Raw genomic sequence first — 19,703 nt, forward strand, 5'->3', positions numbered from 1 at the left:
CAATGCTGCCCTAGACCAAGAATTTTTAACCTGGAGCTTGGTGCTATGGATTGGTTTATAGGGATCCATGAACTTTCAAGGGGGAGATGAGGCTGTAATCTTATTGAATTGTATTAGAGGCAAAGTTTGTGCTTCTGAGACCTCTAGAATATAATCTATATACTCGATTTTATGCATTTAAAAACAGTGTTCTGAGAAAGGTTCCATGGGCTCCAGCAGAAAGAATTCAGGACATACAAAAAAAAAAAAAAAAAAGATAAAAACTTCTGATGTAGACCAACCCCTTCATTCATTTATAGATGAGGACCACAGAGGTTACACAATGTAAATTGGTAGCAAGTAAGGAGCAGAGCTGAAATTTAAACCACTGTCTTCTGACTCTTCCATTTAGTGTTCTTTCCACAACAATATATATATATATATTCCCTCACCCCCACCCCATCCCCATTTCCCTAGGGAATAAGGGGCTACGTAAGCGGATATGAGAATAATCTTTCTTTTTCTTCCATGGGTTGGTTGTCTAAGTGGGACTGCCATTTTGACGAAATTAATCAATCATAGGGTTGTGTAGTAGATAAAGGCTGAAAGCAACAATGCCTAATTATCATCTGAAATCACTCTTAGCTACCTTCATGGATTACTCCCCACCTTCTCACCAATCCATTGGCCAATAATCCTACTGATACAAGGCCTTAAAGTTTGCAAAATAACTTATGTACATTATCTCATGGAAACCTCACCTCACAATGGCCCTAAGAAATGATTGACACTGGACATCAGGAAGAATTGGGTTCAAATCTTACCTCAGATACTTATTAGCCCTATAATTCTGAGCGAGTCTTTTTCTGAATCTCAGATTTCCTAAATAACAATATGGAAATGTTAATAGAATTTATCTCACATGATTGTTGTGAGAGATCAAACGAAGTTCTTTTTGTATCCTCAGTGCTTAACACCATGTCTGGCTCATAGAAGAAGCTTAATAAGTATTTATTGAATGAATGAACCTTAATACTCCATGTGAAAGTGAGGAAGCTATGTGGTTCAGGGGATACTGCCCTGGAACCAGAGTCAGAAAAGTTCCAAGTTCAAATCTAGCCTCTGATGCTTGCTTTGTGATCCTGGACAAGTCACTTAACTGCCTGCCTCAGGTTCCTGATCTGTAAAAAGGTGAGGACAAGAGCATCTATTGCCCAGGGTTTTCAACAGAGATAATATTTGCAAAGTGCTTTGCAAACCTTAAAGCATTTTTTTTGCAAACATGAAGATTATATATCAATTATATATCATTACTATATGAATGTTAGTTAAAATTCACATCATTTTCCAGAAGAAATTGAGAACAAGAGAGGTTAGGTAATTTCCCATGGCTGCACAGTTAGTGTCTGAGGTGGGCTTCAAACCTGAGTCTTCTAGATATAGCATTCTATTCACTATGCTACAATGATGTTCAATATCCTTCCTTGATGAACCTTTCTCTGATTTAGGAATGAGCTTTACTCATATAGTCCTTTTATACTTTTTTATGCTTTTACTATATCCTATTTTCTATTTTAGTTTGAGTGTGTGTATTTTGGTAGCTGTATTCTAGACACTGGATAGACTAGCCCTATGGTTGTCCAACCAGCTGCACATCATACAATGAGCAAATGACATTCTTTATCCATTTGGCCTTTCTTGTTAGACAATCAGACCCTCTTTTAAGGGTTTAGACATCTTGCAATGTTTTGGGAGCTTCCTATTACTGATAAAACCATAGACTTGGGCAAAAAAGAAAAAATCTTTTAAGTACCATTCTTGTAAATGTTTGTTCAATTAAATTGAATCCTTATCTGTTGTAGCTGGATAAAATAATTTTATTACAAATAAATCCCATGATAAAACTAAAAATTTTTCCTTATTTTATCCATTTTGGTTATAAGACCAAAAATGTATAATGAATTACTAATAATTGAATATATATATATAATGAATTTATAATAAAGAACAACTAGGAAGTGTATTAGATATATTGCAGGGCCTGGAGTCAGAAAGGTTTGGCTTCCCCAAGTTCAAATCTCACCTCAGATGCGTATCCCAGACAAGTCACTTCATTCTGTTTGCCTCAGTTTCCTCATATGTAAAATGATCTGGAGAAAGAAAGGACGGTATCTTTGCCAAGAAAACCTCAAATAGGGTCTTGAAGAATTAAACATGATCAAAAGAAAAAAGAACAATACTAATTTATATAAATTTAAGCAAAAAATTTATATAAATTAAATCAAAAGAACTGAACAAAAAATTTATATAAATTAAATCAAAAGAACTGAACAAAAAATATAGCTAAAAAGTCTTTTTCATTCAAACAATCATGGAAGACTGGTAGTAGCTGCATTGTATATATTCTCTAATATATGCTACTGTCTTAAAATAATAATGTATTTTCTCTCCCTTCTCCTAACACTTACAGAATTTCCAATGTCCTGCTTTGCAATGTAACGAAGCGTGTATCTTTCTGGTTTGTAGTCACAGACCCTTCTAAAAATCAGACGGTTCCTGCAGATGAGGTACAGGCAGCCATAAGGTAATTGTCACTCCATTTTCTTCTCTTCTGAACCTATCTTGTATTTCATTATTCAAATTAAACATTAATTTATCTAAAAGATATTTGCATTCATGTCAAATAAGCCAATTCTCCATTATATACTCACTCATATAAGTGGGCTAAGAGGTCCAGAACTGTTAGACATGGTCTACTGAAATACTGCCCATGTTTTTTGCCTTTTTTTTTTCTTTTTTTTAAGGCATGGTATTCCAGTGGATAGAGTACTGGACCTGGAGTCTGGAAGACTCATCTTCCTGAGTTCAAATCTGGCCTCAAATACTTACAAACTGTGTGACCCTGGGCAAGTCACTTAGCCTATTAGCCTCAGTCTCCCCATCTATAAAATGATTTGGAGAAGAAAATGGGAAAACTCTCCAGTATCTTTGCCAAGAAATTCTATGAGACCACAAAGAATCATATACAATTGAAACAACTGAAGAACAATAATAGTTTACTAAGAAACTGTAATTTGGGGGCAGCTGGGTAGCTCAGTGGATTGAGAGCCAAGCCTAGAGATGGGAGGTCCTAGGTTCAAATCTGGCCTCAAACACTTCCCAGCTGTGTGACCCTGGGCAAGTCATTTAACCTCCATTGCCTAGCACTCTTCTGTCTTAGAACCAAAAAAGGCAGAAGGTAAGGGTTTTATAAAAAATAAATAAATAAACTGTACATTTGATTTTATTAAAAAGTAAACAAATATATTAAAATATTTATGTATTTTATAAATTTATGTTATATATGAAATATATTTATATTATATATTACATATAAATAAAATTATATAGTATGTATTACATATAAATATAAAATATATATTTATATTATATTTTTAAAAATTTAAAAAGAAACAAATAAAAATAACTCCTATAACACAATATAAAAAACAATGTGCCCAGGTACTTAGCAACCATACAGAATTCAATTGCATACATTTTGGGGGAGAATAGAGAAATAGCTAAAGAAATAAGAAGTTATAGAACAAAGTCTATAATGAATGTGATAAAATCATCCATGTATGACCAAATATGAAGGGGCTTTTTTTTTGTCCAGAACTATGAATTTATTAGTTTATGGTACTCCTAGCATGGAAATTCTATCCACTGTTTTGGCAGCTATTTGTAATTGTAGGTAGGTTAATAGATAGTAAATTGAGTATAGGAATTGAAGTCAGAAAGATCTGAATTAAAATCCTGCCTCTCACTAACTGAATGACCCTGGACAAGTCACTTAGCTTTTCTAGGTGTCAATTTCCTTATATGTAAAATGGGAATAATAATGGCATCTACTTCATGGGGTTGTTGTGGGGATCAAAAGAAGTAACATCTAGAAAACACTTTGCAAATCTTAGAGATTGCTAGCTATTAGTATTACTTATTAAAGAGCTGCCTGGGTTACTGAGAGTTTGAAGTTTATTTCCTAGGCTCATATGGTTTGTATGTGCTAGAGAGATGGGGAAGGGGAAGGAACAAGCATTTATTAAGTGCCTACTATGTGCCAAACTTGTACTAAGTGCTTGGAGGTCATCTAAATTTTTTGTTTGGTTGTTTCAGTCATGTAGAACTCTTTGTTGGGGTTTTCTTGGCAAAGATACTGGAGTGGTTTGCCATTTCCTTCTCTAACTCATTTTACAGATGACAACAACAAAAGTTACAAATATCCCCATCCCCACAAAGCTGGGATGCACTCTCCCACACAGACATATAACATCCTTGGGAGGAACAGGAATAATTTTAAAATACCATGGTAGTGAGATAGAAATGTAAGATCTGCATGATCTTATCAGATACAACTTCTGGTGCTGGGGGGTCTGGACATTTTTTCTCTCTTTGTAGAGTTGTCATTTTGTCCCTCTTGGCTACAGCATCACTGCTGGGTTCCTGGGTCTGTCCCTCTCCTTACTGTGACTTTCTTCTCTGCTGACAGGGGTCACACTTTGAAGGTATTGCTTCTGTGGGTACCTGTCTTTCTGTATTGATGACTGTCTGGAATGTGTGTCTCTGCTCAATGCTAGATGCAATATCTTCTCCTTTAAAGCTACATGATCAGTTGGGGAGGAGAAAGAGTCAGTCAATGAATAACAAGTCATTCAACAAGTATTTAAAAACAAAAACCTTACTTTCTGTCTTAGTAACTACTCTAAGGTAGTAGGGCAAGGTCTAGGCAAATGAGGTTAAGTGACTTGTCCAGGGTTGCATAAGTAGGAAGTGCCTGAGGCAAGATTTGAATGTAGGACCTCCTAACTCCAAGCTTAGCTCCCTATTCACTGTGCCTCCACTACCATCAACAAGCATTATCAGGAGCAGTGTTAATTGCTGGAAATACAAATATGAGGGAGGAAATAAGAGAGTCCCTTTCTTCAAGAAGCTTCCACTCTAATAAGGAAGATACTATATGAAAGAAAGCTGAAAGGGAAGGAGAGAAAGGAAAAAGGGAAGGAAGATAAGTATTCGATTCCAAGGCATGATGAAGAAACACAGAGGACCAGCCAGTGGGAAGTGATGGACGTGGTATACCAGTGATGGTGAAACTTTTAGAGACTGAGTGCCCAAACTGCAACCCTCATGCTGCTTGGAGCTGCTCCCTTACCCCAGATAGGAGAGGAAGGAAGAGCTCCCATGGGGCTGCTGGGCAGAGGGGCAGGTCATGTGAGAAATGTGCTCAGCCCAGGTAGAGAGGGGGAGGGAGAAAACTCTCTCATTGGGCTGCTGGGCAGAGAGCAGGTCATGTTAGAAATGTCTTTAGGTGTGTGTAAAGAGGGGGAAGGGAACAACCCCCTCTGACATGCATGCCATAGGTTCACTAACAAGGAGGTATACCATTCTGTGTTTTGTCTATGCAGGATATATGTCTCCACATGGGTATGTCTAAATGTGCTTGCAGGGTTGTAACAACAGTAGTACCTCCAGCCTCTCCTCTCCTGACCCTCCTCCAAGGGAAGCTAATTCCTGCAGGGAGGGGAAGCAGGAGGTTGAGGGGAGACCATTCCACTCAGCTCTTCTCAGAGAGAGGGGGTACTGGCTAGAATTCCATTTATCTCCTCCTTTAAATATAGTTTATTTAGGGCAATTATAGACAAATTCTAGCCAGAGAGCCAGAATTAGCTCATCTCATCCATTTATAGGACCAACAAATTAATATATGTTTTTTTTTTAATTTTAAAATACCGGCCATAGTTTGCTGACCCCAATTGAGGGGAAATAATTTTAAGCTCAAGGGTGAGAATACAGGAATTATCTCTTTCTATCACCTCCCTACATGCTTCCCCCCCCCCCCACCATCTCTCTCCCCAAGCAGCTCCAGATATGCAATCTCTCCCACTTTCAAACTTTTGAAATTTGTCCAGGGCTTAGCTATTTAAAGTCCCCTCCAGTGGAGTTAATTTGTTTGCACAGCTAATCCTGTTATTTCCTTCCTGACTCCATCAGAGAAGTAATTCCACTTCATGAAGGGATCACATTAATACTTCATCATGTGCAACTGCATTATATGTCTCTGGCAGTTGAACTGGAAGAGAGGGATCACATACTGCTTTCATTACATGAAAATAATAAAAATTCAAATCATTCATGACTGACCACTCAAGACAGCGTTCATTTTCAAGTACCTTCTTGTTGTTTCAGTCGTGTCTGACTCTTGATGCCCCCATTTAGGATCCATTTGGCAGAGATACTGAAGTGGTTTGCCATTTTCTTCTTCAGTTCATTTGACAGATGAAGAAACTGAGGCAAACAGGGGTTAAGTGACTTGCCCAGAGTCACATAGTTAGCAAGTGTTTGAGGTCAGATTTGGACTCTGATCCTCCTGACCCCAAGCCCAACACTCTATCCATTGCATCACTTAGCTGCCCTGCCTTAACAGTAAGTTCTTAAATTTTTGTTATTTATTGACTGGTGCTAGAATTCTAGAGTACAGCTTGAGCTAATGTTCTATGTTATTTCACAGTAATATGGCAAATAGATTATTATAAAATCTCTCCAAAATTTTTCTTCTATGTTTTTCTGGATGATTATCATGTCTTCCCCTACTTCTACTCCTGCCACTCTCCACCCCACCCCCACTTCTTGTTACACACACTTAATTTTCCCTCTTTCTTTTCCTCCCACTCTCTATTCCCCTCTTCCTATTTTTAAGCTTTCGTAAGTATAAAATGTGAATCTCAGAACTCTCTATCCTTGACATCATGTTTTTTGTTTTTTTCTGGGTCCAAAAAATGACATTAGTTGTGTATGCCTATTGTCATGCTGGGGAAACTAGATGGAGTAGTGAATAGAGTGCTGGGCTTGGAGTCAGGAGGATCTGATTTCAAATGACCTCAGATACTTACTAGCTAATCCAAGACCAAGTCACTTAACTTTGTTTGCCTCCATTTCTTCATTTGTAACATGAGCTGGAGAGAGAAATGGTAAACCACTCTCATATGTTTACCAAGAAAATTTTAAATTAGGTAACAAAGACTCAGACATAACCGAAATGACTAAATGATGTTGTCACATTAAAGATGGTCTATAGTCATCTTGATTTCAACGTTTAGCCTTTTTTCCTTAGTGCTTCTGCTAAGCAGAATATTTAATTTAATTATGTAATTTATATATGTATATAATTTAATTCTATAATAAACATTTTAGAGGGAAAGACTATTTAGGCTGAAGTTTAAAATTTTTTGTTTCTTTGATTTTGGTCTTGTTTTTAACCCTTACCTTCTAACTTAGAATCAATATTGGTTCCAAAGCAGAAGAGCTGTAAGGGCTAAATAATTGGGGTTAAATGACTTGCTCAGGGTCACACAACTAGAAACTATGTGAGGCCAAATTTTAATCCAGAACCTCCTCTCTTCAGGCCTTGCTTTCTATTCACTGAGCCACCTAGATCCTCCTTTTACATTTATTTTTGAGGTAAAATAATCCATTCTAAAAATGGGAAAATTTGAACAGTTAAACGGCATGGAAAAGTTTCAGTTTTGCTTGTCACACTTATAAAGTGAACTGAAAATATCTTGAAAATATCAATCTCCCTATGTAGTCACTCATATTTGAATATAAATATAGAAACATTCCAAAATGAAATAGAAATTATTTAAAATTATCTAGTATTTTGGATTATTTGTAGAATGGCTCATTTCTATACTGAAGAGTAATTTAGAAGCTGATTTAGAATGGATTAAGATTTCCCCCAAATCAAGAGGCTTTTTAGTTGGGTTCTATCTAATAAGAAGAGGGGATATTTGCTTTTGTAATGTGATTTCAAGGACGTACCTCCCATTCTCTCAAAAATTACCCACTTAAAACTTGAAAGGATGAACAAAACTTGAAAATCTATTTCATTCACTAGAAGGCAGCAGCACCAATATCAGCTGCCCTACTGGCTTCTAGCTGCCCCAAAACTCAGTCAAGAAAACTAGGACCTATGTAGGATTTAGCAAGCATTCAGAGGGTCAGAAAGACATTCCATACCATGTCATTCATTTTATAAAGATATTTATAATTGCTCCTATTTTTACATTTTTGATGTTTCTTTTACCCATTTAGGATGAACAGAAATAGAATCAATAATGCTTTCTTTTTGGATGATCAGACATTGGAATTCCTAGAAATTCCTGCCACTCTTGGACCTCCCACTGAGCCATCAACCCCTATTTGGGTTATCGTATTTGGTGTGGTATTTTGCCTTGTCATAGTTGGAATTATATTACTGATTATATCAGGAATCCGTCAACGGAAAAGGTAAGAAACACAGGATATTACCAGTCATTTCTAAATAATTGGGTTGAGAGAATTAAGAGATGGATTATTTTGTTTTGCTCTGATTATGTGATTTAAAAGATATATGGGTAGTTTCCAAAGTGGAGGTAGTCTAGGCTAAAAGGTAAAACCTGAATAAAACTGGTGATAATGAAATAATTATACTATAGCTTCTAGTTATATTTAAGAATGCAAAAGCTAATTTTAAAAGGGTTCCTGTCTTTACTCCATGAGAACCTGTTAATGTACATAGTTTTCCTAATGATTTTTGAGGGATGTGGAAGCATTCTGACTTACAATGTTATTTTTATATAAACTAGGAAAAAAAAGATCATTCCCAGGCATAATTTTATACCCTAGTGGGATTGGGAGTGGAAATAGGTGGGAGGAGAAACACATAGATACCTTCTTCATGTGATCCTTTGTGTAAGTTTGTGTGATTCCCAGAATTTCTGTCCTGGTACAGGGGAAATGTGTCTGATCTTTTTATTTGTCGGAGATTCCTGCTAGTCTGGTCTAATTGGTAGTTGGGTGGAAAGAGTCAGAAGAGTGATCTGAAATGGTCAGAGTTTAGGTAAAGATTCTTAAGTAAGCCAAGTTATCAATGTCTTAGTCCCACCTTGAGTTCTTCTCTAGCTTCTCTATCTCCCTAGGTAGGTTCTTCTGGACCCTCTACCCTCATACTGTTCCTTTGTGACCAAAAGCTTCTCTCTGTCTGTCTGTCTGTCTTTCTCTGTCTCTGTCTCTGTCTCTCCTGCCACTCCCCTAACCCGCTTTTCCCCTTTGTAACATACCAATCCTATAGTGCTAGTCTTGATACGATTCTTGAGGACTAAGTATCAGTCAGAGAAGTTCAATTAGCTTACTCTGTGGACATTATTATCTGTACCTATCAACTACTTCCCATTTTTTAAACTCTTACCTTCTGTCTTGGATTAGAAACTATATATGGTTCCAAGGCAGAAAAAGCTATAAGGTCTAGGCAGTAAAGGTTAAATGACTTGCCCAGGGTCACATAGTTAGGAAGTATCTGAGATCAGATTTGAACCCAGGATCTCCCATCTCTAAGTCTGACTCTCTATCCACTGGCCACTTAGCTGCCCACCCCAGTCAACTTTTAAAATAAAGATTCTTAATCTTTTTGGGGGTCATAGACTCTTTTCAGAATAATGTTTTTTAAATGCATAAAATATAGCACATTGGATTACAAAGGAAACCAATTATATTCGAATAGTTTTGTGTGTGTGTGTGTGTGTGTGTGTGTGTGTGGCATTAGGTGGCCCTATAGATAGTGTGCTGGCCTGGAGTCAAGAAGATCTGAGTTCAGATCCAGCCTCAGACACTTACTAGCTGTGTTACCCTAGGCAAGTCATCTCACCATCTCACCCTGTTTGCCTCAGTTTCCTGATCTTTAAAACGAGCCAGAAAAGGAACTGACAAACCACTGTAGTACCTTTGTCAAGAAAATCCCAAATGGGATCTTAAAGAGTAAGACATGACTGAAACAACTAAACAAACAACGGATGTATGTGTATATTTAATATATGTATATGCATATATATAGTGTGTATGCATACATATGTATATGTGTGTCTGTATCCACACATACACATACAACCAAATTCTTGACCTCAGTTTAAGAACCTCTACATTAAAATCTGACCACCCTCAGGCCAATTTTCTCACTCTTTCCACCCAACTATCAAGAGACCAGATTTGCAGGGATTTCCTATAGATTGAGAAATCAAACAAATTTTCCCCAAGCTAAGACAGAAGCTCTCCCCTTGAAGGGATCACTCAAACTCATACAAAGGGTCAGGGGAGGAAGGGATCTGTGTGTGTTTTTCCCATTCCCACTCTGACTAGTGGGTGATTAATAAACCTGGAGGGAGTAGATAAGCCTAAGGGAGTGAGAAATTAATTCACTGGGTAAGCCAGCGGCCAGTACAGCCAATGGTTTCTGGAAGCAATAGAACCATCCTAGGGACTATATATAGAAGAATATAATCAGTGTGTGCAAATATTAGAAAAATGGGGGTGGGCGTGGGTTTGGTACAGAATTACTTCGGAATAGAAAGGCTATTTTCCATAAGGCACATAAAAGGGCATGGGCGAAAATGTATCTCAGCAATGAATCAGGTCAGTTATGCTTTTATGATGGTGGCCTCCTAGCCATAACCCCTCCTTACTCAGCTGTGGGCTTCGGCAGGACCCCAGATACCTTCCTGAACTCCAACTGTCTTCTTTTTTTTTTTTAAAGGATTTTTTTTTTAAATTTTAAACCCTTAACTTCTGTGTATTGACTCATAGATGGAAGAGTGGTAAGGGTAGGCAATGGGGGTCAAGTGACTTGCCCAGGGTCACACAGCTGGGAAGTGGCTGAGGCCGGATTTGAACCTAGGACCTCCCGCCTGGCTCTCAATCCACTGAGCTACCCAGCTGCCCCCTCCAACTGTCTTCTTTTGTTGTTTAGTCTTTTCACTCATGTCCAACTCCTCAGGACCCCATTTGGAGTTTTCCTGGCAAGATACTAGAGTGGTTTATCATTTCCTTCTCCAGTTTACTTTACAAGATGAGGAAACTGAGGCAAACAGGGTTACGTGATCTGCCCAGGGTCACACAGCAAGGAAGTGTTTGAGGCCAAATTTGAACTCAAGTCTTCCTGACTCCCTATTCATTGGGCCACCTGGCTGTTTCCTATTATTACACAGAGGTTCCCCTCTGAAAGTACTCTTTCCAGGTTAAGCTAAAGTGAATGAGGCGTAGGAAGTTAGATCCTGGGGAGAGGAAAGAATATGAGCTGATCACCTAATAGTTCACTGATGCTGTTTGAAGTAGACTTAATCTAATTGTTTCTAGTGGGGGAAGTGGCCACTGGACAGCATGAATCCAGGGGTATGACACGCAAGACCGCTTGTAGGCTTTTATGTGGTTTCTGCATTGCTCCCCAGATGGCAACTTCATAGCCCTGACTGGAACAGCTGGCAACTGATGACTGGTGGGGGGTTAAGTCTGTTTATATTTTACAACACATGCCCCCTTGAGCTCCGTTTTCCACTCAAATATTGCCTCTGTTGTCAGCTATCCAAACCTCAGACTACTGACAAAGGAGGGCTGGCAAGCCTGTAACCACACTGGCATATGTGAGGTCATTGGCTTCTCTGAGGATTCCCAGATGCTGACTGTATATCTACCTTACCCTTCCCCACCTCAGTTCCTTAGATGTTTATGTGTCCCAGAACTCCTTCTGGACTATCAGTGCACACAATTCCCACAAATGTAGCCTTAGAGAGTAGAATCTTAGGAAGTAAGATTAAATATTGGCATCTAATTCATTTTTAAATTGAAAATGTTCTCTTCCAAAGCCCACATCTGGCACTCCACACATGTGGAAAGTGGATGGTTGAATGCATCATAGGACACAGAGTATAGATTGCAGAACATTAAGCTTAATAAGGATCTTAGAGAATATTTTACCTGATTCTTTCATTTTATAGAGGATAAAAATGAGAATCAGAGAGAGGAAGCAACTTGCCCAGTATCACACAGTAAGTTAGCAGCTGAACTAAGGCTAGAGTCTCTACCAGTTTGATATTCTATTATTTCCAGATGCTCTTTAGTATTCAGCTATACAATGAATATTATAAACAGGGAAATCTGCATTCTTAGTAAATATTTTACTTTTTTGTTGTTTTCTCTATTGATAGAGTTTATAAAATTATAAAATTAAATTAGTGACTTGTCCAGTTCCAGAAAAAAAAAACTTTCAAAATAACAGCATGAAGATGAACTTCACTGGTGTTTTTGATGACTGTGGCACATGATGAGAAATGGCATAATGCAGGAATTTTAAAAATGAATAATGTTAAAGCAAGGGACAAGTACCATGTGCAGGCTATAGAAAAATATGCTATTGAGGAAAAGAAAGATCCAATTTGGTGGAATGGAGTCTGTGGGCTTTGCCAGGCTGTTTAAGATTCTCATATACTGGGGACACTAGCAAGCCAAAGTATTTTAATTCAAAAGCAAAAATGGTCTTTGGCAGGATGTTACAGAATTTTAAAAAGACTTATTACTTTGAGTCCAACAGGCATCAAATCAGCAACTGAAGGAATGTAACGGCCAAGAATTTTTTTTCTCATTAAATAATAATAGCTTCCTAAGGATTTTCCTATGACAATTCTGTAAATGAAGCAGTACATTATATGTCATTAGGCAGATTTTTCCAGATGAGGAAACTGAGGTTCAGAGAGCTTAATTCACTTGTCTGAATTCACGTAAGTTACTGAGATGAGATTTGAAACAAAGTCCAATAGGCCAGAACTTTATCCTTTATACCACATTACCTCTGAAGAGTACTGAATACAGTTGAACTTGGCCATCTATAGAGCCTAGAAAGAACTGGGGCTTTTTGAGTACTATTTTCTCTACCTATGTTCCCCTAGAAGAATACAACAAATGAGAACTCTCATGATTCAACAATTTCAAATAAAATTATGTAGCCCCCAGTAGTGAGAGTGGATCCCAGTAAAAACAAAGCCATAGTCTAGATAAAGCCAAACTCGTAGCTCATTCCTCACATGGAACCCCCCAAACCTCTCCTTTCCACCCCTCTCTGCTGTACTTGGCAACAACTGGCTATCCTTGTTCTACCCACTGGAGCAAATATTTCCCTGAGAATCTGAATTAGAAGGTTATATTTACTTGTGATTTATCAGCCTATAGAAAACTCTGTCTAGATTCAATGAGATAAACTAAGTCTATTGTAAAAGAATGATAAATTACCTACCTTCATTGTGTATGCAAAAGGCTTACCTAATCCTTTAGTCTACTGTCACTTTCTCTATAAAATACTAGCTGTGATCAATAAACCTTGTCTCTGATTGCTATCAGCTTCAGTGGCCCTCCTGACACCTTCTCACCACATCTTATTCTCCTCACCCCTTCAGGATCCCCAAATGTTTGTCAGGGCCCTTTAGGATCCCTTGACAACAATATGTTGTTTAAAATAAGAGTAACAGATATTTAAGCATCTATTATGGACCAAACAATGTATTGGGCATTGGGAGAGATATAAATTTGGATAAATTATGGTTTCTGCTTTCTTGGAGTGTATAGTCCTGTAGGGACTATGTTACAGGGAAGCCTACCCATCAAACAATATTTCATTCATGTGAAGACTTCCCCCAATGGAAAGGGTGGATAAGAACAAGTTCTGGTGGCCATGAAGGTAGCTGAAGCAGATGCTGTGGAGTGCTGAGAGCTTGGTCAGACACAGAAGAAGACAAGGTCATCTACTGCATCCTAGGCCACTGCCAGTCAACCTAACTTTTATTTTTCCATTGGACTTTGATGACTATGGAAGAGAGAATGAAGCTGATGACTTTGTGCAAGTCTGCCTCATTTAAAACCAATTCAAGACACATCCAGTGATTGATTCTGTTGGTCATTATAGAAAACAAAGGATGAACAACAAGAACAAGACCCGTGTTGTTGTTGTTGTTCAGTCATTTTTCAGTCCTGTCAGATTCTTCATGACCCTGTTTGGAGTTTTCTTGGCAAATATACTTCAGCTCATTTTACCAATGAGGAAATGGAGGCAAACAGGGCAAAATGATTTGCCCAGGGTCACATATCCAGTAAGGCTGGAGGCCAAATTTGAGCTAAGGATGAGTCTCTCTGACTCTATGCCTGGTGCTCTATCTACTGTGCCACCTCTCCCTGGTTTCACAAGTGCCATGGGGGATATGAAACAACCACAGCTGAAATACACAATAATACATAAGTGCATCATTAGTCAGCTGAATCTACCATCCCCAAAGTTATTGTTACTTTTTATTGTCAAATCTCATTATCTTGTCTCAATCTTCATTCTTCTTGACCTCATGCATCCTTTTACTTTGTGATTCACTGTCTCCTCTTGGATGCTGTCTTCTCTCTAGGCTTTCATGACGTTGCTTTCTTCTGGTTAGTCTTCATTACTGGATCATCATCCAGTCATGCCTACTAATCATATGCATCCTCCAGAGCTCTCTAAATTCAGCTAGCCCAGTCCATGAGTCCAGAATCATACTTCCACTTAAAGCTTTTGTGGCTTAGTATGAGCAACCAGAACCTTTCCTCTACTTGCATAAGTGTTCATGAATTTGGGTCTTCTCCATGCTATGAGGCGGCATCCAAATTGGACTCTATGAAGGTTCAAATAGCACTTTTTTGGTCCTTACCTATGATTTTTTTATGATCTTAGAGAGATGTCTGGACTATCAAGAAGTAGATGATTTGCCTATAGTCACTTTTTTTTTGTACATGTCAGAAGCAGGTCTTGAAGAACCCAGATCTTCCTGACTTCAGGACTATCCTTTTCTATCTCCCTAAATGACAGTACTCAGCCACTCAAATAAATCTATAATTTCATCCTTGTGGATCTTTCATCTAATATGGCAGTTCAAAGCCCTTCAGTGCCTGAATATATGTGCTACTTTTGTCCATATTTTCCCATAAGTTCATTAAGAGAGACCTTCCTCAGTTTTGCCTCACCTTTCAAGGACATCAATGGAGCACATTGACTATTCACTGGTGATACCCTATCCTTTGACATAAACAATCTATATATATATATATTTTTTTCCTATCATACCTTATTAAAGATATTCTTGACTTCCATGCTTCTGTGTAGCTTCAAATGATAGTAGTTTTAAAAATATATTGAATAACCGAATTACACTGATGTTAATGTAATGATTGAAATTCTTGAAAGGTAGTATTTCTTAATTTTAAAATAATCTATTAATTGACCAACCTAGTCAGGTAAAAGAGTGTGAATTCATCTCAAGCAAGTCTACATATACCCTTTCTGAGAACTCCACTCAGAAACCTCCCCAGGATATTCCAAGATATATCTGATTGGTAAATAGCCATTGAAAAGGCAGGCTTAGAGACCTCAACTCTTCCCTCATTACTTCATCACAAGAGGAGAATGTCTTTGCTGGTACCTGGAAAACACCAACACATTCAGGCCAGAGCACCAAACTTTAAGTGAGTCCAACATGGCTGCCAGAGCTTGCTGACTTCCCTTACCTAAAAGAATTCTTGTTTAGAGATAAAAAGGAAGCAGGTCTCCATCCTGCCTCTAACAAAAGCCAGCCCAATTATGTGCCTTGGGGCCTGGGAGTAAATTACTTTAGTTTGGACGCTGACTGACCAATGAAACCAAGATTTAAGAATGGTTTCATATAGCAATTATTACAATTTAACATTAATTTTCCTCATTAACACATATTACATTCAATAAATGGTTAACTCTCTACTGTATGCTCTTCTGACTTCTCTTTTTTCTGTCCAGTCAAGCTTCACCATAATATACCAATCAATAAATTAATCAATGAGCATTTATTAAGTTATATTATTATATGCCAAACACTATGCCAAATGCTAGAAATAGAAAGGCAGCACTATAGAAAAACAAACAGTCCCTGCTCTCAAGGAGCCTACATTCAGTTGGGGAAAACAGCATGTATATATATATATGGACCAATTAGTGCAATAATGAATCCTATAAAGAGGTCATAAGCATTCCCTTCACAGTATTTTAAATTATAATTATGCAAAATATAGTCATTCATTGATTCCAGCCCAATGGAAGATTAGAGTATGAATTCATAGAATGCAATCACTTTGCCAGATTTCTTAGTCACATTAATTGGGACCCAGCTTGTATATATAAGATTATAACTAATATATGCCAAATGAAAATAAGGTGATTTGGTTTGAAATAATGAAAAAAGTCCATATTTATGGGAAGTTTGAATTATGAGAGTTACTATTAACTCTTGTACTTAATTTAATATGAGGTAATACCTGGAAAAGTTTATGAAAAAGTTATTTGAATTTTTTTTTAAGAATCATCAATCCTTCTCCTTTCTAACAGCTTCTGGGTTTTTTTCCCCTCCCTAAATAGTTGTATGGACATAAAACCATCTCTCCTCCTCAGGGTATATCCTGCCAGAAGATAATAATTGTATTTGTAGCATCATTGTCTGTTGCCAAGGAGAAGTGAATGTAGTGTCACAAACTGGCATTACAAAATCACTGAAGGCTCATCCGAAAGACAGATGGGAGCTCTCCTGTTCAAACATAAAGTTTTTCAATAATTAGCAAATTATGACAAAACCCTGGAGATAAATTGTTTTACTGTTGTTTTAGTCATATATGATTCATGCTTTCTGTCAAGGAATATTCTTTTCTCAAATGATATTTTGTTCTTTCGATATATCTGTGATCCTTTTGCACTCCCTCTAACAGTCCAAATCACAACCCATTTGTACTTCTCATCCAACGGACCTTTTGTTCCTGTTTGTTACTGCCTTTTGATCCATGATAAAAATGGAATAAAAAAGCTTCTTTTTTGTTTCTCCAAGGAGAATCTGTCCATCACTTTTCATCTCTCTCCTCCAGGAGGCAATGGGAAAGTAAAGAAAAGATTGAATGCAAAAAAGTTGTTCAGTTGTTTCTAAAGCCTGTCTGACTCTTCATGACCCCATTTGGGGTTTTCTTGACAAAGATGCTAGAGTCTACCATTTATTTCTCCAGTTCATTTGACAGGTAAAGAAACTGAGGCAAACAGGGTTAAGTGACTTGCTCTGAGGTCACCCAGCTAGTAAAGTTTGAGGACAGATTTGAATTAAGGAAGATGAATCTTTTTGACTCCAGGCCCAGAAATCTGTCCATTGAGCCACCTAGCTACCCCAAGTAAAAGATACCAATACAAAAAGTAGAAAGATAAATAGAAGTTAGTCTAATTTAGCCTATCAGATAACATTGAAAAAAGACTGAGAAAGTATATAACCTGAGAGTCATAGAACTGGAAAGAATTTTTCTATAACTCATGAAGTTAGATGACTCCTGACCTATCTAAATCAGATAAAAATTTAGTGGAAAAATACCAACTTCTTCTTTATAGCTCACCTAAACCCTCATAGGAAGATGTAGTTTTTTCTTTTACATTCATGTATCCCTTCCTTCTCCAAATGTAATTCTATAATGTATTTTCCTATTTCCTTTCATCTTATTTTCCAATGCTTTCATTGTTTTCTTTGCTCTCTTCTAGACTCCTTTTTTCCATTTTCATATTAAAATATTAAGCCCTGCAAATGAAAGTACTTTTCCTTTACAATGACAATGTATTCACAAAATATAGGTAGATGATAAACGATCAGACCGAATGGAAGAAGTGACCTACTCTTTGGTTAGTTCGGGATCAGTGAGAAAACTAATCCAAATGATTCTGAAAAAGAGGCATTCTTTTTCTGAATTAACCAATCCTGTCATTTGGATTCTTCCAAATTTCAACACTTAGAAGTATTCTCTGAGTATGTTTCCATGGCCCATCTGGGAATTCCAAAAAAATTTTGTTTTTCAGCGGCTATCGTTGTGAAGGGTACAGTTCTGCTCCCTCCTCTCTCTAACCTGATAGTCAGGGGCAGAAGGACTGGATATTCCTCAGGCCTTTTCTATCTCCTTCCAAGGAGAATGGCTTAGGGTGTGATCTTTCTTCTGGTTACTAAGGTACTCCCTTCTCCTCAGTATACCTTTTCTTTTTGGTGATTTTTCTCTCTAGTGAGAGAATTCATGGCCAGTGAATACATTTAGAGATGAAACAGTCCTCCATATTCTCTGCATAAATAACTCTCTACATCAAGATTTCAGGTAATATTTAACCAAATCTTGAACAAGGAAAAGATATCTTAAATAAATATTCTGGAATTTATTGAGTAACCAAATTATGGTCCTATTCTTGGACTATTCTTCTGGAGGAATCAGTGGAGTTCCTTCCAGAGATCCTTATCAGAGCTTCTCATCAAGTAGAATCAAGTACATCCCAAGTGGGGAACCCTAGCCTAATTGCTCTGGAGGATATTGCCTTTAAATGATATAATCTTATCTCTGTTCAATAATAACATTATCTCTTCAGGACTAGGGAAGGCAATGATCTTGTCTGCACAAGAGGTACTCTTTGCTCCATTTCTGGTTACCACTCTATCTGGTAACCTAATGAAAGAGAATTTTTTTTCTTTTCTCTTATCCTGACTCCATCTTCCAAGGGGCTTTCCTAAAGGTTTTGGAAAGAACTCTGGAAGATATTGTTATTTCTGAATATTTTTAGACATACTAGAAAGGAGGTTTTAAGTATGTTTCCACAATACAAAGAAAGAAACAATCTCTATTCACAAGAAATTGCATTCTAATAAAGAAGATGATAAGAACTTCTATAAGTGTGTATGATGTGTGCATAAAGAGAATAAATAAAAAGCAGCTAAATATAAGGTAGTTTGTGGGGATGTTACTAATAATTGGGGGACCAGAAAGACTTTATACAGAAGATAATTCTTTTTTTTTTTTTTTTAATTTTATTTTTATTTTATTATTTTTTTTTACATTTATTAATATTCATTTTTAACATGGTTACTTGATTCATGCTCCTCCTTTCCCCTTCAACCCCCCCCCGCGCCCCCCCTACCCATGCGCATTTCCACTAGTTTTGTCATGTGTCCTTGATCAAGACCAATTTCCAAATTGTTGGTAGTTGCATTGGTGTGGTAGTTTCGAGTCTACACCCTCAATCATGTCCACCCCGACCCATGCGTTCATGCAGTTGTTTTTCCTATATGTTTCCTCTCCTGCAGTCCTTCCTCTGAATGTGGGTAGCATCTTTACCATAAATCCCTCAGAATTGTCCTGGGTCATTGCATTGCTGCTGGTTCAGAGGTCCATTACATTCGATTTTACCACAGAATGTCAGTCTCTGTGTATAGAGTTCTTCTGGCTCTGCTCCTTTCACTCTGCATCAGTTCCCGGAGGTCTCTCCAGTTCGCCTGGAACTTCTCCAGTTTATTATTCCTTTTAGCACAATAGTATTCCATCACCCGCATATACCACAGTTTGTTCAGCCATTCCCCAATTGAAGGACATACCCTCCTTTTCCAGTTCTTTGCCACCACAAAAAGCGCAGCTATGAATATTTTCGTACAAGTCTGTTTATCTATGATCTCTTTGGGGTACAAACCCAGCAATGGTATGGCTGGATCAAAGGGCAGGCATTCTTTTATTGCCCTTTGAGCGTGATTCCAAATTGCCAGCCAGAATGGCTGGATCAGTTCACAGCTCCACCAGCAATGCATTAATGTCCCAATTTTGCCACGTCCCCTCCAGCATTCATTACTCTCCCCTTCTTTCATTTTAGCCAATCTGCTAGGTGTGAGGTGATACCTCAGAGTTGTTTTGATTTGCATTTCTCTGATTATTAGAGATTTGGAACACTTTCTCATGTGCTTATTAATACTTTTGATTTCTTTACCTGAAAATTGCCTATTCATGTCTCTTGC

General features: G+C 37.6%; 1 protein-coding gene across 1 annotated transcript in view; it reads left to right on the top strand.

Moving 5' to 3' along the window:
- CLTRN (collectrin, amino acid transport regulator) overlaps positions 1–19,703 on the top strand; it is a 111,260-nt gene that overhangs the window by 73,595 nt on the left and 17,962 nt on the right. The window contains exons 4-5 of the mRNA XM_044670354.1: positions 2,450–2,563; positions 8,110–8,304. Coding sequence (XP_044526289.1) covers positions 2,450–2,563; positions 8,110–8,304 — 309 coding nt within the window. The remainder of the gene's footprint in view (positions 1–2,449; positions 2,564–8,109; positions 8,305–19,703) is intronic.

Source organism: Gracilinanus agilis, chromosome 3 (genome assembly GCF_016433145.1).
Source record: "Gracilinanus agilis isolate LMUSP501 chromosome 3, AgileGrace, whole genome shotgun sequence".
In the NCBI taxonomy this organism is placed as follows: Eukaryota; Metazoa; Chordata; class Mammalia; order Didelphimorphia; family Didelphidae; genus Gracilinanus; species Gracilinanus agilis.